Raw genomic sequence first — 20,076 nt, forward strand, 5'->3', positions numbered from 1 at the left:
ATTCTCTTCTAACCAACGAGGAGGCGCAATGCTGTCCTTTAATATAATCCAACCTGTCCAGGTACAAAGGAACTTATCAGTTTTACCCGTATCACTCACCAAAAGACTTTCCGTTTTCATAATGTGGTTTATTTCTAAGACGTGAAGGGCATCGTGAGGGTTTCCCGTGCTGACGGATCACACATCTGCCAGCTGAAAGGAAATGTCTAAAGATATCTTTCTTTTAGAACTGCTTCATGAACAGGTATGATAGATAAGAGTGCAAGACTGGAAATCGACCAAAACTGAGTACTATACACCAGGATGAATGAGATATAAAATATAATTTTATTATTAAAAATTAAAACAACAAAGTACAACGGTAAATATGATAAGCTGAAAACAACAATAAGCTGGTACACACACAGTAATGAACAACTCTATGCACCTGGTGAGCCACACAGTAAGGCCCCATGCACACGAACCTAAAAACGCCCGTAATTCCGTCAGAAGTCGGAAATCAGTCACATGGATATAATAACCGTTTGAAATCACAATGATACAAAGCAATGAAATTACAAGGGGATACTTGGATAGAGAGCCTGAGTGAGCATGAAGCCGCCGCCTCAACGCGCGTTTCACAGTGTATTCCTCAGGAGGTGGTTCGATAATGGCGCCATTACCTAACAGTGACCGAGGTTGCAAGCGCCGCATATCCACGGACGTAATCCGCTCCCTGCCTCTCCCTATTGATCACGTCTCCTGAAGAATACACTGTGAGAAAATAACAGTGAAAAAAATAAATATTAGGTAAGTATTAGCCGATGTTATATTATCGTGGTCATCACCCGCTTTAAATTTTGTTTTGCAAAGTTGGGAAATTGTCATAAATTCTCTTATTGGTAGAAGTATTGCAGTTCCCTTCTCTCCATGGGGGTGAAAGGGGGGCTTATTGGTTTCCCTCTTGAGAGGGGAATGTATGGGGGGGGGGGGGGGACTCTTCATTCATGAACATGTTCTTGTTTAGACAGAACATCTTTATCAGGAAAGGAGTAACACCGATGACTTCTTTTTGTTGCAGGGAAATGCGCTGCACTGGTTGGCCTGTGCATTGTACGTCGCCTGCAGGCAATCTGTGCCAACAGTGGGCAGAGGGACGGTGGAAGGAAATTATGTTTCTCTCACTAGGATCCTGACCTCTTCAGAACTGAGGTAATTCAAACCAGCATTATTATTGTCTGTACAGTATAAAAGTTCCAACAAAACCGCCATTTTCGTAAGGGGATGAGAGAGGGAGGAACAACTTTCACTGTAAATAAGCACCTGCAGTAACTTGAACATATCCTGTATTTACCTAGCTATGCTATAAACTAGAATTGTTATGTATGTGTGATAATAAATCAGCAAATATAGGCTTCGTTCACATCTGCGTCAGGCTTCGGTTCTTGGGTTCCGTCAGGGGAACCCATGAATGGAAACCATAGCTTTGCATTACCATGGATTTCATATGGTAATTCTTCCGTTGCCAATGCTTTCCGTCTGTCTCCGTTCCGTAAGGTATCAGTTTTTTGGCTGAATCCATAGCGTAGTCGACTACGCTATTGATCCCGCTGAACAAATCGAAGCCTTACGGAACGGAGACAGACGGAAAGCATTAGCAACGGAGGCATTACTATTGAAAGCAACGGTAATGCAAACGTAAGCTAGGGTATTCTGTTTACGGTTTCTCCTGACGGAGAGGTCTGACGAAACCCAAGAACGGAAGCCCGACACAGATGTGAACGAAGCCTTAGATACATATTTGCTCTCTTTGGAAGGATTTATATGCACATTTATCCACATATAATCTTCCCGCAGTAAATAGTAAATTATAGAAGGATGCTTTTCTCTGATCTAACTATGGAGATAATTCATCTCTACACAGCCTGTGGTTGGACCTGGACTTTACCTTTAGTAATTCTGTCGTTGAGGCTAGAACTATATCACTGCTTGCTCGGCACATACAAGTTGATGTATACCAGCCAGACTGCCAACTCTATTAGCATACGTCAATGTTCGTAGCAGTCTATGGACACGATAGGTGTATACGCCAGGAGCCTTTACCGACGCATACGCCGATATAGTGTATAAATAGTTAGAACTTAGGTTGAATATAATGGAAAATTCGGGTTTGACCAACCAGCAGGCTGTTCTCGTATGTCATCAGGTTTTAGTGCCTGGTCAGATTTTTCACTGCCAATATTATTTCCTCCTTTTATAGCTTGATTGAGTTTTTCAATAAGATGAAGAAGTGGGAGGACATGGCCAATTTACCTGCAGAGTTCCGAGAGAGGACCACGAAGCTTGAACGTAATTTCACGGTTACCGCCGTACTTTTCAAAAAGTATGATCCCATCTTCCAAAAAATCTTTAAAAACCCACAAGAAGAGCAGCCGCGGCAGCATAGAGGCCGGAAACAAAGGTAGAGGTGGAAAATATCTTATTTTGTTTCCTAATTAAAGTGTAGCCTTTTGTTTATTCAAGTGTTTGCTGGTAGTAATGAACGGTTACATGGATAACCATGTCAGGGGGCGGTATCGCCATTTGCAGAGTTCTTGAAACCATGGGGAAATAAGACTGTTGGCTGTTGTTGGATGCAGATGTTGGCTACTGAGATCAGGCGGTCCAGGGTACAGATTCAGAGCTTATTCCTATATGGCAGTGGTCTCCATCCTGTGGCTCTCCAGCAATTGGAAAAACTACAACACCTAGCATGCCCTGGCCGCTGCAGAGCTGTAGTTTTGTAACCACTTTAGGCATTCTTTACACACACATTTTTTTTCTACCAAGTTAAAATGCATGCAAAAAACGCTTCTAAATATGCCTGCGTCATTCAAATGTAACAGGCGGGTTTTTTTTTTTATTGCGTTTTTTTGGTGGCATTTTTTTTGCTTTGTTTTTCTGGCGTTTGCCCTATAGAGTAGTCTATGGGAAAAACGCCATACCCAGAGCATTCTGCATTTGGAAAAAAACGCCACTGACCACAAAATTGCCCTTTAAAAGGCCGCAGACCAAAACGCAGTTGTGTGTAGTTCACTTTAAAATCTGTAGTAAAATATAATGTAACATCTGTCCACACTTAAAAACACATTAAAAAAAACATTTACGCCACGGACAACGACGCACAAAAGCGCAGCAAAACGCTATGTGTAAACTCCGCCTAGGAGCCACAGGTTGGGGATTACAGCTATAGGGTATAATGAAAGCTAATGCAAGCGATCAGTCGCAATGACCACAGTTAGGGTATGTGCACACGATGAGAGGCTTTTACGTCTGAAAAGACAGACTGTTTTCAGGAGAAAACAGCTGCCTCGTTTCAGACGTAAATGCTGCTCCTCGCATTTTGCGAGGCTTCTCTGACAGCCGTAAATTTTGAGCTGCTCTTCATTGAGTTCAAAGAAGTGTCCTGCATATAATGTATATAAGTGTCCTGCATATAATGTATATAAGTGTCCTGCATATAATGTATATAAGTGTCCTGCATATAATGTATATAAGTGTCCTGCATATAATGTATATAAGTGTCCCGCATATAATGTATATAAGTGTCCTGCATATAATGTATATAAGTGTCCTGCATATAATGTATATAAGTGTCCTGCATATAATGTATATAAGTGTCCTGCATATAATGTATATAAGTGTCCCGCATATAATGTATATAAGTGTCCTGCATATAATGTATATAAGTGTCCTGCATATAATGTATATAAGGGTCCTGCATATAATGTATATAAGTGTCCTGCACTTCTTTTGACGAGGCTGTATTTTTACGCGTCGTCGTTTGACCGCTGTCAAACGACGACGCGTAAATGACAGGTTGTCTGCACAGAACGTCGGCAAACCCATTCAAATGAATGGGCAGATGTTTGCCGACGTATTGTAGCCCTATTTTCAGACGTAAAACGAGGCATAATACGCCTCGTTTACGTCTGAAAATAGGTTGTGTGAACCCAGCCTTACCCATACGATTGGCCCTAACCCCCTCTTTGCCGTTTTCTCTTTCCTTTTTGTGTACTGTGTGCATTTATGTTCTTACTATTCTATCCCCACCTTTCTGTGGTTTGTGGACCCCACAGTGTAGCTTTATGCCTACCTGGTTACTCATCTCCTAATACTATGCCCTTATACCCACCTGCATCTCCTACTATGCGTCAATGGATTAACAGATTGTACAAAAAGAATCATTTTAGATCTGGTCAGATTTGCACTTGTGCACTCATAGGAATCCGCTCCTTCTATGAAGATGTTGGTACTTTGACCATTTTATAGTTCATATTTCCTGACTTTCTCCTTACCTTTCAGGCGTCAGCCCTGCACAGTGTCGGAGGTGTTTCACTTCTGCTGGGTATTGTTCATCAATGCTAAAGGTAAAGCAGATTTAATATGTTTCTCTGTAGGTTCCGTTTTGCAATGTTTTTATTTGTTTTAATGCATTTATATTTATTGTATAAGGGGTGAGAATGTGTCATTGAGTTGTGACAGGACTAAGCGTCGTCTTGTCTCTTGGCTCAGTGTTCGGTGATTTATGTGCCAGGCTTTTTGGCATGACATTTTGTTTAACAGTTCTTTTGCCATGTGACATCCTTGGCAGCTTTGTTTGTTTTCTGTTGTACAATTCAGGAGAATGGACAGCATCAAAAGCCAAAGTAATATTCTGTGAGGTCCAAAAAGGGCTCCGTCAATTGGCCCTTATATACTAACAATAAAGAAGGTTCTGGACGGCACTTACATCATAATGCAGAAAATAAAACTTGAATCCAGTCGTGCAACCTTTCGGCTGAGGGTATGTTCACACGCTTAGCAAAATACGTCTGAAAATCCGGAGCTGTTTTCAAGCGAAGACAGCTCCTGATTTTCAGACGTTTTTGTAACAACTCGCGTTTTTCGCAGCGTATTTTACGGCCATTATTGGAGCTGTTTTTCAATGGAGTCAATGAAAAACGCCTCCAAAAACGTCCCAAGAAATGACATGCACTTCTTTTTCGCGGGTGTCTTTTTACGCGCCGTATTTTGACAGCGACGCGTAAAATTAAGCCTCGTGGGAACAGAACATCGTAAACCCCATTGCAAGCAATGGGCAGATGTTTGGAGGCATAATGGTGCTGTTTTTTCAGGCGTAATTCGAGGCGTAAACGGCCCGAATTATGTCTGAAACCACTGCGTGTGAACATAACAGTGGCTGAGAGAGCTGTTAACCGAAATGTTTTACGACTATACTAAAAAGTAAACTTTTTTGCATTAAGACGTACCTTTCTTTCTTGTTGTTTTTTCTTAGCCCTTTTAGAAGATGCACAAGGAGGCGTCTAGAGCTAGTGCTGGGCAATTAATCTAAAAAAAAAATCCGAATTTCAGCGCAATTAATAAACGTCATCTTGCGAATTTCGGTTCTATCAATAATTTTTTCCCGCAGATACAGTTGAATCCAATGGTAGAGCAGGGGACAGTAAGGTCCCTTCTCTACCGTTCGCTATGTATCACCAGACATGAGGCAGTGACGTGATCGCGCCTGTCTGCGCCGTGCCACAAAGACCAGAGGAGCAGAGGGATCTCCTCCACTCGTCATTGGAACGGGGTTAGGTGAGTATGTATGTTATTAATTTTATCAGACACTATTGGGGATGTGGAGGCAGCTATGGAGGCATTCTACAGCGTGGGGGCAGCTATGGGGTCATTATACGGTGTGGAGGGCAGTTATGTTGGGCATTATACTGTGTGGAGGGCAGTTATGGGGGTAAAATACTGTGTGGAGGGCAGTTATGGGGGCAAAATACTGTGTGGAGGGCAGTTATGGGGGCAAAATACTGTGTGGAGGGCAGTTATGGGGCAAAATACTGTGTGGAGGGCAGTTATGGGGCAAAATACTGTGGAGGGCAGTTATGGGGCAAAATACTGTGTGGAGGGCAGCTATGGGGGCATTATACTGTGTTGGGAGCACTATGGGGCAATATAATGTGTGGGGGCAGTGTCACGGGATATATTATATACAGTAGTATACCTCAGGCTCCGGGGATAAATATTAATTCAATGGCGTAGAATGGAAATAGGGGGTGCAAAAAGAGTGTGACCTAAATAATCGTTCATTAATTGTAATTGAGGTTACATGTTCAATTAATCATGATTTTGATTTAGGTCATGATCTCCCAGCCCTATCCAGAGCCATCGTTTTTTTATTTTCCCGTTTGTCTCTCCCTCTCTCTTCCCTCTCTCTTCCCTCTCTTCCCTCCCTCTCTTCTCTTCCCTCCCTCTCTTCTCTTCCCTCCCTCTCTTCTCTTCCCTCCCTCTCTTCTCTTCCCTCCCTCTCTTCTCTTCCCTCCCTCTCTTCTCTTCCCTCCCTCTCTTCTCTTGTCTCCCTCTCTTCTCTTGTCTCCCTCTCTTCTCTTCTCTTCCCTCCCTCTCTTCTCTTGTCTCCCTCTCTTCTCTTGTCTCCCTCTCTTCTCTTCCCTCCCTCTCTTCTCTTCCCTCTCCTTCCCTCTCCTCTTCCCCCTCCTCTTCCCCCTCTCGATACATGATACTCCTGCCTTACTATTGCTTGTATAACGCAAACCTATTCTGCAGCGATGGGCAAGGATTGTCTTCTGTCACGTCAGTCCCTGTGACCAATGTGGCTCACTATCTAACTCACTATCTCAGACACACACAGTTGGGCAAATTTCATAGAAAGCCAGCGTATGTAGAGGTAAGCCACAGAAACACAGGGAGAACATACAAACTCCATGCAGATGTTGTCCTTGGTCAGACCCCAGTGCTAGAATGCTAACCACTGAGGCCGGATTACTTTGTCATAATTAGGCAAGTATTGGGGCACGCCTCTTAATCATTGAATTCAGGTGCTTCATTCAGTCCATTCCCACAGGTGTATAAAAGCAAGCATCTAGCCATGCAGTCGCCTTTAGGCCGTGTTCACACAAGGGCGATACGCTGCGTAAAAGCACACCGCGTATCCGCCCTGGGCGCCGCAGGGAATTACGGTCGAAAAACTGCACCCAGTTGTGTGGTTGCACGTAGAAAAAAAGAGTTTGATACTTACGCAGCCATGGCGACGCGTCCCTCCACTGTCCTGCAACCCGGCCCCCCGGGATGACGTTCCATCCCATGTGACGGCTGCAGCCTGTGATTAGCTGAAGCGATCACATGGGATGAAACGTTATTTCAGGAGGCCGGCCTAGACGAAGAAACACAGAATTCTGGGTAAGGATAAGATTTTTATTTTTTTTCTGAGTTGCATTTTTTGCGGCGGAGATGCTGCTTTTCCGCAGCAAAAAAAAATACAACATCTGCTATTTGTTGCGGGTTTTAAATCCCCATTTAATTCAAAGGGGAAAACCTGCAACAAATAATCAGCAATAACACAAATACAATTGACATGCTGCGGATTTAAAAAACACACCGCAGGTCAATTTATGAGCCTTTTTTCCGCCCATCATTTATGCAGCGTGTGGGTGAGATTTTTTCAAATCTCATTCACTTTGAAATCCATTGCGGAAAATCCACAATATTTACACTACGTGTGAACTCACCTTACAAACATTTGTAAAAGAATGGGTCGTTCTAAAGAGATCACTGAATTCCAGCATGGTAATAGGACACCACCGTTGTAAGTCAGTTCTTCCCTTCTAGATATTCCACCATCAACTGTGAGTGATATTATCGTAAAGTGGAAGCGTTTAGGAACCACAGCAACTCAGGGAAAAAGTGGAGACCACGTAATGCAACAGAACGTAGTCGCTGAGGAGCATCGTGCATAAAAGTCGCCAAAGCCCTGCTAATTCCATAACTGCAGAGCTCCAAAACTCTGCTGGCATAAATATCTGCACAAAGACAGTCCCTCTGGGAGCTTCATGGCATGCGTTTCTATGGCAGAGCAGCCGCATGCCGGTCTTACATCACCAAGCACAATGCCGAGTGTCGGATGGAGGGTTGTAAAGCCGCCGCCACTGAACCCTGGAGCAGTGGAAACGTGTTCTGTGCAGTGATGAATCACGCTTCTCTATCTGGAGTCTGATGGACGAGTCTGGGTTTGGTGAATTCCAGGAGAACGTTACCGGCCTGACTGCATTGTGCCAACTGTAAAGTTTGGTGGAGGAGGATAATGTTATAGGTTTTGTTATTCAGGGGTCGGCCTAGGTTCCTTAGTTCCAGTGAAGAGAAATCTTAATGTTTCAGCATACCAAGACATTTTGGTCAATTGTAGCTTCCAACTTTGTGGGGACAGTTTGGGGTTCGGCCCTTTTCTATTCTAGCATCACTGAGCCCCAGTGCACAAAGTCCATAAAGACATGGTTCGGTGAGTTTGGTGTGGAAGAACTTGACCCGCACAGAGCCCTGAACTCAACCCCATCCAACACCTTTGGGATAAACTAGAACGGAGATTGTAAAACCAGGCCCCCTCCTTCAACATCCGTCTCTGACCTCACAAATGCTCCTATGGATGAATGGGCAAAAATTCCCACAGACAAACTCCGAAATCTTGTAGAAAGCCCAGAAGAGTGGAAGCTTTATCAGCTGCAAAGGGGGAATCAACTCCATATTCATTTCTATAGATTTAGAATGGGAAGTCAAAAGTTCCTGTAGGTGTAATGTGTACGTGTCCCAATACTTCTGTCCATATAGTGTATCTGGACCTGAATGGCAAACAGCGGGGGCCAAATAATTCCTCCTTGGGGAGTTTGAAGGACTCCAAACATGATTTATTAATCAAGAGAAAATCCAGGTTCTTTTTTGCTTCTCTGGAATTCTTGACCAATGAATACCCTCTGTGGTGTGTAATGGGTTAATACCATCCGTACTCTTTTTTTTGAGTAGCCATTAAGTTGGGAATCCAATGGGCAGCTTAATTACCCCCAACAATTCAGCAGGCACCAAGTTCAGCATCACTAGTAGTCATGTCCTAGCAACCAGACACACACAGGGCAAGTTTGGGCTTGTCTGTGTAATACTCCTGTGCTCGACACCAATGACGGACAGTTTCCTTGTCAGACAAACCAGTCTTTAATGATTCAGATCCCCTCTCCCTCAGTGTGACAGCTGCAAAGACTTTGGATTCCAGCTGTCCGCAGAACGGTCTTGTCCCTGGAGCTGGTAGGTATATTCTGTAATCTGGCTGGTGGGGGATGCAGCGTGTACATTCCCGGTGTCTGCACTGTGGTACGCTCGTGACACTGGTCTTATGTATTGTATACGTGCTGTGCACATGTTATGCTATATAGTACTGTGATCTCTGCCCAGAGATAGTACCAGGATATTTATGTGTGTGTGTGTGTGTGTATATATATATATATATATATATATTTATTTATTTTTTTATTTTTTTTTATTATTATTATTATTATTTTTTTTATTTTTTTTTTCATCCAGTTTTGGCTAATTTTAGAGAAGAAAAAATAAATATTTATATATATATATATATATATATATATATTACGGTGGACACAACACAGTATTAGGTTAAAGGAGTTTTTCATTTCCAGCAAATTAATGTTATTTCTTTTGTATAATTTTATACAATTTTTCCAGTATACTTTCTGTATTAATTTCTCACGGGTTTTAAGATCTCTGCTTGTTGTCATTCAGTACATTGTCATATGATGGACACACGGTTCGTTACAGTATCAGAGCTGTGTCTTCTATCGATCCCTGCACCTGTGTGTGTGTCCATCACATGACAATGGACAGAATTTTATTCACAGGAAGTAAACCATAAATGTTCCTACTGGATGACAACAAGCAGAGAACTTGAAAACCGTGATAATTTAATACAGATATTATATTGGGAAGTCGTATAACTTTTAATTATACCAAAAATAACATTAATTTGCTGAAACCAGACAACCCCTTTTAATAAAGTAGGTGTATTCCCATCTTCCTTATTTATGACATATCCACGGTATATGCCATAAATGCCTGCTAGGTGCAGTTCTCACCTACTGGGAAAATAATAGGTGACTCCTGTTCACCGATTCAAAGCAGCCGCTGCTTTTACCATTGAAGTCTATATTTCTTTAAAGCAGCCCCCACACTCACTTGTGAGGTATTGAGTAGGAGCGCCACCCCACTGTCACATTTCAGACCAGTATCCAATAAATCAAAGAAGGTCGGACAGCACACAATTCTAGTGATGCAAAAATGTGCAACGTTTATTGACGCTCCAATGTCACACTAGTCACAGCAGCGACATTTTGGACAGATCACGTCCTTTAGCAAGCTGTGATGTTAAGCAGCAGTAAGGAAGTAACAGGATAAATCTGTGCATACAATAAATGTGGGTTATGTTTTATCATGTGAACACATGAAACTTTTCAATACAACTTATTAGGTTAAAGTGGTCTCTTCCTCACCACCCAGCAGTCTGTAAATGTTCAATTACCCAAAAAAATCAGTGTTTAATAATACAGTAAAGCCTGGGAGAAGGGGGACGCAGCTGCAGTTTGTATTGGAGCCTGTATTCTCTTATTACATATCTGGTTATATTTTGAAACTATTCATGAACTGCCCAGTTGCACTTTTCCTTAATAGAACATCATGTAATGTTATCAGAAGCATTTCAGCTCAAAATATTCCATCAATTCCTGATCGTTGCATGCCCTACCTTTTGGGACCCTCGCTTTTAAGAACAGGAATCTGGTGGCTCCCTTTCAAAAATTCCTGGCCACCAAAGGCTGCATTGAGCTTACAGAAACACTCCAGCAGTTTTGTTTTTTCCCCCCATATAGTGCAGCATGGGCTATTATTAAAGAATAATGTAGAGGCTGTTGTTTATACCAGTTTTAGTTGATGTGGCATTTATGTGTTGCCTTGGTGCCTTCTTCCCTTTTGATATGGTTCCTCTAAAGCAGCCTACATTTCTCATGATTCCTCTGACTTTGCAGCTGGGTGGAGTCTCGTCACACTGCACTTGCTGCACTTAGATAGGACACAGAGCATAGCAAGTGATAGATCAGTGCCATGGAACTACTGTCCCCTAACTGCAGTCTCCGTGTATTCCTTTGTGATGCAGCTTCAGCTGGTCTCCCCTGCCTCCTAGTGATAGGTTTCTCCATATTAGTTTTTACACAGAAGGCAGTGAGGAGCAGCATCTCGTAGAAATACTCTGAACTCTCTACTCACAGCACACACAGATGGTATAGAAAGTCATGGGAGTTTTATAACTGCAGCTAATCATTGTATGGACTCCACTATTATATCATTGCACTCCAATCCCTTAGATATGGCAAAAATTATCTAATCAGCAGCACTATATGCATGGGGGGAGATATACAGAGGAACAAGGAGGGTGGAGCTTGGTGGGGAGGTGTCTCCGAGCGGCCAGGATGGATTTGATAGGTGATGTGATCCTGTAGTTCGCAGGAAGTCAGGAGAAAATGACTTCCTGTCTACACATGAGAGCGTGGTGTATTTTAGTGGTCAGACTGAGATCACATGACACCGCTTCCCATAATGAAAGAATTCAAAATACATTGATGCAACTAAGCTGGGAAGAAACAAATAACACTACTAGACTATTGGTGCTGCGTTAGCATTGTATGTGCAAAAAAAAATTGAAGTGCATCTTTAACCACTTGACGCATTATCACGTACATGCACGTGATAAGTGTCATAGGGAAGTTTGGAGGGCACTCACGGGCTGAGCGCTCTCCATACCCTGTAGGTGTCAGCTGTGTTTTACAGCTGACAGCCCAGACTAACGGCCGGGAACAGTGATCGCGCTGTTCCTGGCCGTTTAGCCCCGCAAATGCTGTGGTCAATCGCGACCGCAGCATCTGAGGAGCTATAAAGAGGGGGTGCCCCCCTCCGACACCCCCCATCGGCGCCCCCACACCGCGGGCGACGGTTGTCATGGCAGCTCAGGGGCCTGCCTTTTGTCTGCCTCTGTTAAGCCGTGTCTCTGGCAGGGCTTAACAGAAGCCTGTGAAAATGACGATATACTGCAATACGTTAGCAATCTAATAATCACTGGTTTAATTCCCCTAGGGGGAGTAGTAAATGGTGTAAAAAAAAAAAAAAAGTTTTATAAAATTTAGTAGTGAAATTTAAAAAAAAAAAAATATTCAAAGTTCAAAACCCCCCCCCCTTTTCCCTTTTTACCTCTAAAGTAATGTAAAAAATAAACAAAATTGGTATCGCTGCATCCGTAAAAGTCTGAACCATTATTTAACTCTCACAGTCAACGCAGTAAGAGCTTAAAAATGTAAACCTTGTTTTGGTCACTTTAGCTCGCAAAAAAATGTAATAAGAAGTCATCAAAAAGTTGTACATACCAAAAAATTGTGCCAATAAAAACTACAGCTAGTCCTGCAAAAAATAAGCCCTCAGACCGCTCAATCCACGGAAAAAGAAAAAAGTTACGGCTCTCAGAATTTGGCGAAACCAAAATTATTTTTTTTAACATAAAGGTTTTTTCTTTTTAGAAGTAGTAATATATATTAAAAAAACTCTATAAATTTGGTATCGCCGTAATCGTATTGACCCGTAGAATAAATTTCAGTAGTCGTTTTTACCGCACGGTGAAAGCAAAAAAAAACAATATAGGAATCGCATTTTTTGCCAATTTCAGCCCACAAAGAAATTTTTTTTTTCAGTTTCCCAGTACATTATATGGTACGTTAAATGGTGCCATTAGAAACTACAACTACTCCCGCAAATAAGCCCTCACACCGCTCCATTGACGGAAAAATAAAAAAAGTTATGGCTCTTGGAACGCGGGGAGTGAAAAACGAAAAAATGAAGAATGGCTCGGTCCTTAAGGGGGTTAATGAAGAGATGAGACCCGCAGCTCGGAGGCATTTTCGGAATATCCAGCGGATATGCTATAAATAAAGAAGATGGGAATACCCCTTTATTGCAGTGAACACACGGACTGTTGGGATGTTCTGACAGCTCCACAGGGAACTTGGAATCTGCAGTAGCCCTGACATTATTGGAATACTCCAACCGGAAAAGGGATGGATTCTGTTAGTAACATTACATGATGATCTATTAGGGAACAGTGCAACTGAGCAGTTCATAAATTGTTTTAAAATACAACAGATGTGTAATAAAGCCATCAATAACTGTGTTTTTTGTGGTTATTTTGTATATTTTATGTTGTTTCGCAATGCAGAGCTGGGTGAGAATTCATCTAGATCATAACTCTTCATGTTCTACTTGCGACTCCACACAAACTTGCACTTATGTGATTGATACGAGTGTGAAATATATAGTTCCTGTTTCGCTGCCCGTGGTTTACGTCTAGGTTTTCATAGTGGTTCACCGGCAGCCGGCTGGGTAGATTAACTTCCCTGTGACTGTGCAAATGTCTTGACCCCCTGATCAGAGAAAAGCCGCACTCCTTCACAGGTTCCATATGACGTCTTCCTTTACTAAACATTATATATCACCTGCAGATTCCAGTGTCTTTATTCACTTTTTATATCCGGACTCGTTGGAGTTTACAATATAATAGCGCTCAAATTCTAAGACACACATTCGCACATCTAGGACCAAGGTTCCTAGGGTGACAGTGACTCCGTGGTTTGCATGTGCAGTACTGGGGTCCTGAGTTTGAATCCAATCAGGGACAACATCTGCAAAGAGAATGTATGTTAACAAGTAGGTTGTATGCATGTGTATATGCTGGCGATTATATTGTCAGGCCAAGTGCAGACAGGGACTGCTGTGTGGAAAGCAACAGTAGCTCCGAGTCCGACCACTGTATAGCAGCCGAGCTGCAGTAACCCAGCACAGCCACTAAACAGTGGTCGGAGCTATCTACTTCCAGAACCTACCCTGAATGGCTTCCGGAGGCAGCTGGAACGGCTGATTGTGCTGGGTCCGGGTTTTCAGACCCAAACTGGACAACCACTTTAAGCCTAGTTCACATTGTGTTATGGAACTCTGTTTAGCATAGTGTCCATTTGGCCTCTGTTGGGTTGGTAAACGTCCATGTACTTTTTTTTTTTTCTAAGGAAGGATTAGCGTAGTGAACTACGCTATTCCATCCTGAGAAATAAAATAAAAAATATATACCATGTGGTATACTTTTTTTTAACATGAGAATTTATGTGTGGTGAATGCTACTGTATGGCATCTGTCACAGGTAGAAGCGCATACGTTTGGAAGCTTCCCCTGAGAAGAGTATTCGGTAGGGCCGGGGATTCTGGCCCTGGGAAAGCTCCAGATGTCGCTGTCTGTATATGGACGTTCAGTCACTGTTCCCTAGATTTAGCTTAGCAACCAAAGGAAAATTCAAGTGAACAAAGAGGGAGCTCTATCAATACTGCTACAAAGGAAAAAAGGAGCAGGTGCCCATAGCAACCAATCCGATTCCACCTCTCATTTTTCAGAGGCCCTTTGGAAAATGAAAGCACAACATAATTGGTTGCCAACCACTACGCTTTTCCTTGGTGACTCTGAGTAAGAATTTACATTTTGTAAAGTAAAAAAAAAAGCACGTTTCAGTGCAAGCATACAGTCTACTAAGAAATGCCAAGAGGTGTTATCAGAGGCTCGTTTATAACTGTGACCTTGTTTCTATTTATAATGGAAACCAGGATGCAGTGCGAGACCAGTCGTAAGATAAATACCACCGGCGCCTGTTGGACCTGATTGACTAATATCCGTCAGTTGCCGTCAAAGTGTCCGCTGGACAGAGTTCCCTGGTTTTATTGAAAAAAAATAATAATTAGGTAACTAAACTATGCTTTGTTTGACTCTGTTTATCATCTGTCCAGGGTCAACATCCAAAATATCTGGACCCCCTATAGGCAAATGGTCAGGGGCCCTGAACTGGCACAATGACCCGCTGATTATAGAATAAAGGATATTAAGATGATTTTTATGCACCCCCTTAGGCCTTATTCACATGAACGTGTTATACATCCGTGCTATGCGTGTGCTTTTCACGCGCGTCGCACGGACCTATGTTAGTGAGTGGGGTCGTTTAGACGGTCAGTGATTTTCACGCAGCGTATGTCCGCTGCGTAAATCTCACATGTCCTATACTTGCCCGTGTTTCGCGCAGCACGCACCCATTGAAGTCAATGGGTGCGTGCAAATCGCGCTCAGCACACGAAGCACTTCCGGGTGCCACGCGTGATTTGCGCAACAGTAGTAAAAAGAATGAATGAAAACAGAAAAGCACGTGCTGCTTTTCTGTTCGTAAACATAAAACCAGAGTGTCATCATGATGCCACAGGGACCATTTTGCGCACAAAACGGACACGTCCGTGTGAATAAGGCCTAAAGGCTCATACCAAACCTAAGTGGGTTCATGAGGGTGGTGGAACAGAATACTATTTGGAGCCTGTGCAGTTAGGCTGGGTTCACACTAGCATGTTACGTCCGTAATGGACGGAACGTATTTCGGCCGCAAGTCCCGGACCGAACACAGTGCAGGGAGCCGGGCTCCTAGCATCATAGTTATGTACGACGCTAGGAGTCCCTGCCTCGCTGCAGGACAACTGTCCCATACTGTAATCATGTTTTCAGTATGGGACAGTAGTTCCACGGAGAGGCAGGGACTCCTAGCGTCGTACATAACTATGATGCTAGGAGCCCGGCTCCCTGCAGTGTGTTCGGTCCGGGACTTGCGGCCGAAATACGTTCCGTCCATTACGGACGTAACATACTCGTGTGAACCCAGCCTTACACTTAGGCCGGATTTACACGAACTTGATATACGTCCATACAAAGCGCGTGATTTTCACGCGCCTCGCACGGACCTATATTAGTCTATGGGGCCGTGCAGACAGCCCGTGATTTTTACGCAGCGTGAGTCCGCTGCGTAAAACTCACGACAGGTCCTATATTTTTGCGTTTCTCGTGCATCACGCACCCAATGAAGTCAATGGGTGCGTGAAAATCACGCGCACCACACGGAAGCACTTCCGTGTGACGCGCGTGATTCGCGCAACAGCAGTAAAAAGTATGAATGAAAACAGAAAAGCACCACGTGCTTTTCTGTTTACAAACATACAAACAGAGTGTCATAATGATGGCGGCTGCGCGAAAATCACGCAGCCGCGAATCATATGGTGATGGCACACGGGGCTGTTAAGTGCCTTTTGTGCGCTCAAAACACACACGCTCGTGTAAATCCGCCCTAATGTGAAGGCACCACGTTGCGTGTGCACATCGTTGCCTATTTCCTACAGTTCATTTTATAAGTGAAACTTCGTAACTACCATACAGAGACTAGTTGGTGGCAGTCCACAGGGGAGCACCTTAACTATACTAACTGTACTGCCCTTGTCGGTGGTATGTGCGGCAGTAATTCAGGTACATATGACCTCACTACATGAAATGATCTATTTTACTGCTTCCCAGTCACTGATTGGGCTTTTTTTTTTTTTTTTTTTTTTTTTAAATACTGGAAATGTTTTTCATGCAAATCGGCCTGTCTGTCTGACAAGTGCCAGGAGACCACTTCTTACCTTTTCATATTCAGTGCCAACCGTACAGTTTTGCATTGGCAACGTTATTTGTCACTGTTTTGTAAAGAATGCGACTACTACTTTATTTGACGTTATTACATGGTTTATACAGTACATTTATTGTCTGTCCGTGGCTGATATCTGTGAAGTAATAGCTACATACAGGACAATAAGCATTTTATGCATAGGAGTTTTCAGCATTATAGACACTTGAAAGTTTTTTCTTTTTTTCTCTATAGGGAACTTTCCAATGATAAGTGATGATTTGGTGAATTCTTACCATCTTCTGCTCTGTGCCTTGGACCTTGTTTTTGGGAATGCCCTGCTGTGTCCTAACCGCCGGGAGCTCCTGAACCCCAACTTCCAAGGTATGAAGTCTATAAAGGAAAGAAACGCTGAGAACGGGACCTGTATTAAAAAATGGAAATCTTTGAGTGGTTCTGAAAGTGGTCAAACCTTAAATTTATATTTGATATAAAGTTGACCTTGATATTTCTACAACCGTCTAGCAATGTATAAAACAAATACATATTTAAAGAGGTGCATACATAGAGTAGAGGGGGCTTCATATGAAAAAGTGATGAGGCCACCCTCCCCAACACGATAGGTCAGGAGGACCTAGTTCTTGTTTGTCCTCGCTTCCTTCACTCCTACATGGGATGGAAAGGGTTGACGCTCCTCACTAGGCCTCATAGCAGCCATAGAGTTGGCAAAGTATGTCCACAATTGGTGCTCTCTAGTGGAGTGGGTAAAATACTTTAGTAAAACCAGTCATGGCCGCCGGTGTCTACAGTAGATCAAGAAAATGCAGGCCCCATAAATGGTGCTCGTATTCCACTTATAGTTTAGCAGGGAAAATTGCAGGTTATCTAAAATTCTCCCCTAACTGACCTGTAGGTCATTGATAAAAACGCTGATGTACAAAGGGCTACATGTAATGTCTGCGGCATTAAAGGGTTTGTCCAGAATGGGGCTGTTATTTTTCTAGAAATAGCTCCACGCTGGCCTAGGGGTTCTTTCTGGTATTTGAGCTCAGTCCCATTCACTTCAACTAAACTGTGGCCATTTTTAATTTGCTCGAAAGGAGACAAGTGGGTGATTAAATGTCAACGGGAGGTCAGAGGCGTAAACGCCCGAAGATAGGGCATCTCCCTTCTTTCTCCCGCGAGACTGTTTTACCACTCGCGGGAAAAAGACGCCTCCGCCTCTCATTGAAATCAATGGGAGGCATTTTCAGGCTGTTTTTGAAGAGTTTTGCGGCGCGGTTTCTGTGTCAAACTCGTAAAAAAACTCTGTGTGAACATAGCCTAAACAAGCCTTCCTAGGGACAAAATAAAATGAATATTCTGGGAAAAAAGGGAATTTTTTTTTTGTTTGTCAGTATTTAGATCATTGTTGCACACTTAATTTCTTACTTTTGGGGGATTCTGTAACCAAAAAAAATCAAAACCTTTACTGGTTGTGTTTAGTAGTAAAGTAAAACATGACGTGGCCCCTCTATCTAAGGACCCCTATTTCTGATAAGTGGATACCAGGGAGTGCTGCTTATACAAGCTTGGTTTGAGAGCCCGTAAACATATGCAAACAATTACCCTCACAATTTTCCATTGAGTCAGCAATGCACTTCTTTTTTTTTTTTTTTTTGTACTGGTCTGTGGACTGATATTTTCCAAAGCATTTTGGACTTTTGTATAGACTGGAAAAAAAACTCCACCAAAACCGTATCCTGCAATGATCAGGTAAACTCTTCTCTCTTGTTTTTTTAGTCTTAACGGTTGTGATTTCGGGCTACAATACCGATTATACAGTTTTTGTTTGTGCACAGGGCAGCAGTTCGATCATGACCGTCTTTAAAGGTGCAGTACTGTTATAACAGTCATTGGTTTGTTGTGTTTCCAAGATAATTCTAATACAAACAAATAGCATTTTTCGAGCATTCATTTTGGAATGTGTACCGTATATATAAATAGCAGATTTTTTTTTAATCGTTTTTTTTTAATTGTAACTAAATTTCGTAAATGATATATTATTGTTACTTTTAAAACCGTAAAATATGACAGCATGAAGGTTTACAACTTATTGACTTTACTAGAAGAGCATGGTAAACCCTGATAAGAGGACAATAGAGGAGGGAGGTGTAGATGAGGATAAATATCTGGGAGGAAGTGATAAGTCCTCCAGCTCAGAGGACGGGATAAAGCTGCCAGAATTTCAAATATGTTTTGAAGGAACTGGCGCAGGAAGGAAAATTGCTTAATGTTTAGTGAAAGATCATTAACTGGTTGTGATGGTTACGGAAGTAACACATAGTATGTAGCGGAGAACAAGGGCGCTAATGCTGATGACTTCTCTTGGTGCAGTGGTGATTCTCATGCTAAAAAATGTCCTTTATCCTTGAGTAACCAAATTGGACAATATACAGAGATGTTTCCAGTGCATCTTCTTTTTTTTTTTTTTTTTTTTTAAAGGTTTTCTTTTATTAACTTTTCTAAAGTACAAGCAAATACAAACAAAACATACTAATCAACCAAAACTAGTTGGCAATAACAAATCACCGTGGTATACAATACATTCACATTGCAAAGACAGCAGTTGACAAAAGGAGCATTACATCAGGATATATAGAAATTGCAGTTAATCCGGATAATAAGGTGACCATAGTCATTGCCCAGAACCAACTAAGAGAAGACCCAATCGTACACCATTCACCCTTGCGCAAGACACATAGATTAGATAGCAGTGTCCGAGGTCTCCAAGGAAATTCAAATTTATCATGAAGGAACTCCACTACCTCAGACCAAAATGGCAAAATCTTAGGACATAACCATACACGGTGGAGGTACGTGCCAACATCAGATTGACAACTAAAACAGCTATCCGACCCCAAGGCCCCAATTCTTTGGAGTCTTAGTGTAATAAATCCGGTGTATGAACCGTGAGTGTATTAGAAAATCTCTTGCACTGATAGCTGAGTCAAGGAATGAGAGCTGCACCTCCCTCCGCCAAATCAGGAATATCTCTCCTCCAACCCGCAAACGCCCTATAAAATGGCCTTTTTACAGAAGACAACAGCAAGGCATATGTTTGAGTAAGCGTTTTAGGAAGGTCTGGGGTGCCAAGCAAGTCCTCCACTTTAGAAAACCCCAAAGTAGGCGAAACAAAGCCAAACTGGGCCACACAGGCATGCTGTAATTGGAGATAGTGAAAGAATGCCTTCCTCAAGACCCCAAACCTCTCCTCCAGCTCAGAAAATGATACAAAACCACTATCTGCAGAGGGACAATGATGCGGTACGCTAAATGCGCAGCCGCAAGATTTTTTTTATTTTAAGACATGCCTCTAATCCCACCCAATCCACGCCCATACACACCCGGTTCAGCCCACACAGTGTCACTCTCCCATAGCGCCTCCCACACAGTATAATTAATTACAAATAGCTGCCCCATACGGTATGCCCCATAGCTTCCCCAAATAGTGCCATATCCCCTCAAAGATAGTTTACCCCCACATAGATAGCCGATCCACAGCCATAGCATTGGGGATTGCGCTTCAGTAGGAGCCCCTGACATCGCTGTCCATATATGGGTAGTGACGTCAGGAATTCCCTCTATGAGCAGAATCTCCAGCTAGAGCGTCGGCAATGCTCTGG

The 20,076-nt window shown here is 42.7% G+C and overlaps 1 protein-coding gene across 2 annotated transcripts in view; it reads left to right on the forward strand.

Moving 5' to 3' along the window:
• The window catches only part of RBL2 (RB transcriptional corepressor like 2), a 65,948-nt gene that overhangs the window by 4,372 nt on the left and 41,500 nt on the right, over window positions 1-20,076 (forward strand). For both annotated transcript variants that reach the window (XM_075837533.1, XM_075837534.1), the window contains exons 2-5: window positions 1,061-1,191; window positions 2,240-2,440; window positions 4,324-4,388; window positions 16,667-16,795. In XM_075837533.1, the coding sequence (XP_075693648.1) occupies window positions 1,061-1,191; window positions 2,240-2,440; window positions 4,324-4,388; window positions 16,667-16,795 (526 nt within the window). The remainder of the gene's footprint in view (window positions 1-1,060; window positions 1,192-2,239; window positions 2,441-4,323; window positions 4,389-16,666; window positions 16,796-20,076) is intronic.

The sequence above is a fragment of the Rhinoderma darwinii genome, chromosome 9, assembly GCF_050947455.1.
Source record: "Rhinoderma darwinii isolate aRhiDar2 chromosome 9, aRhiDar2.hap1, whole genome shotgun sequence".
NCBI lineage: Eukaryota > Metazoa > Chordata > Amphibia > Anura > Rhinodermatidae > Rhinoderma > Rhinoderma darwinii.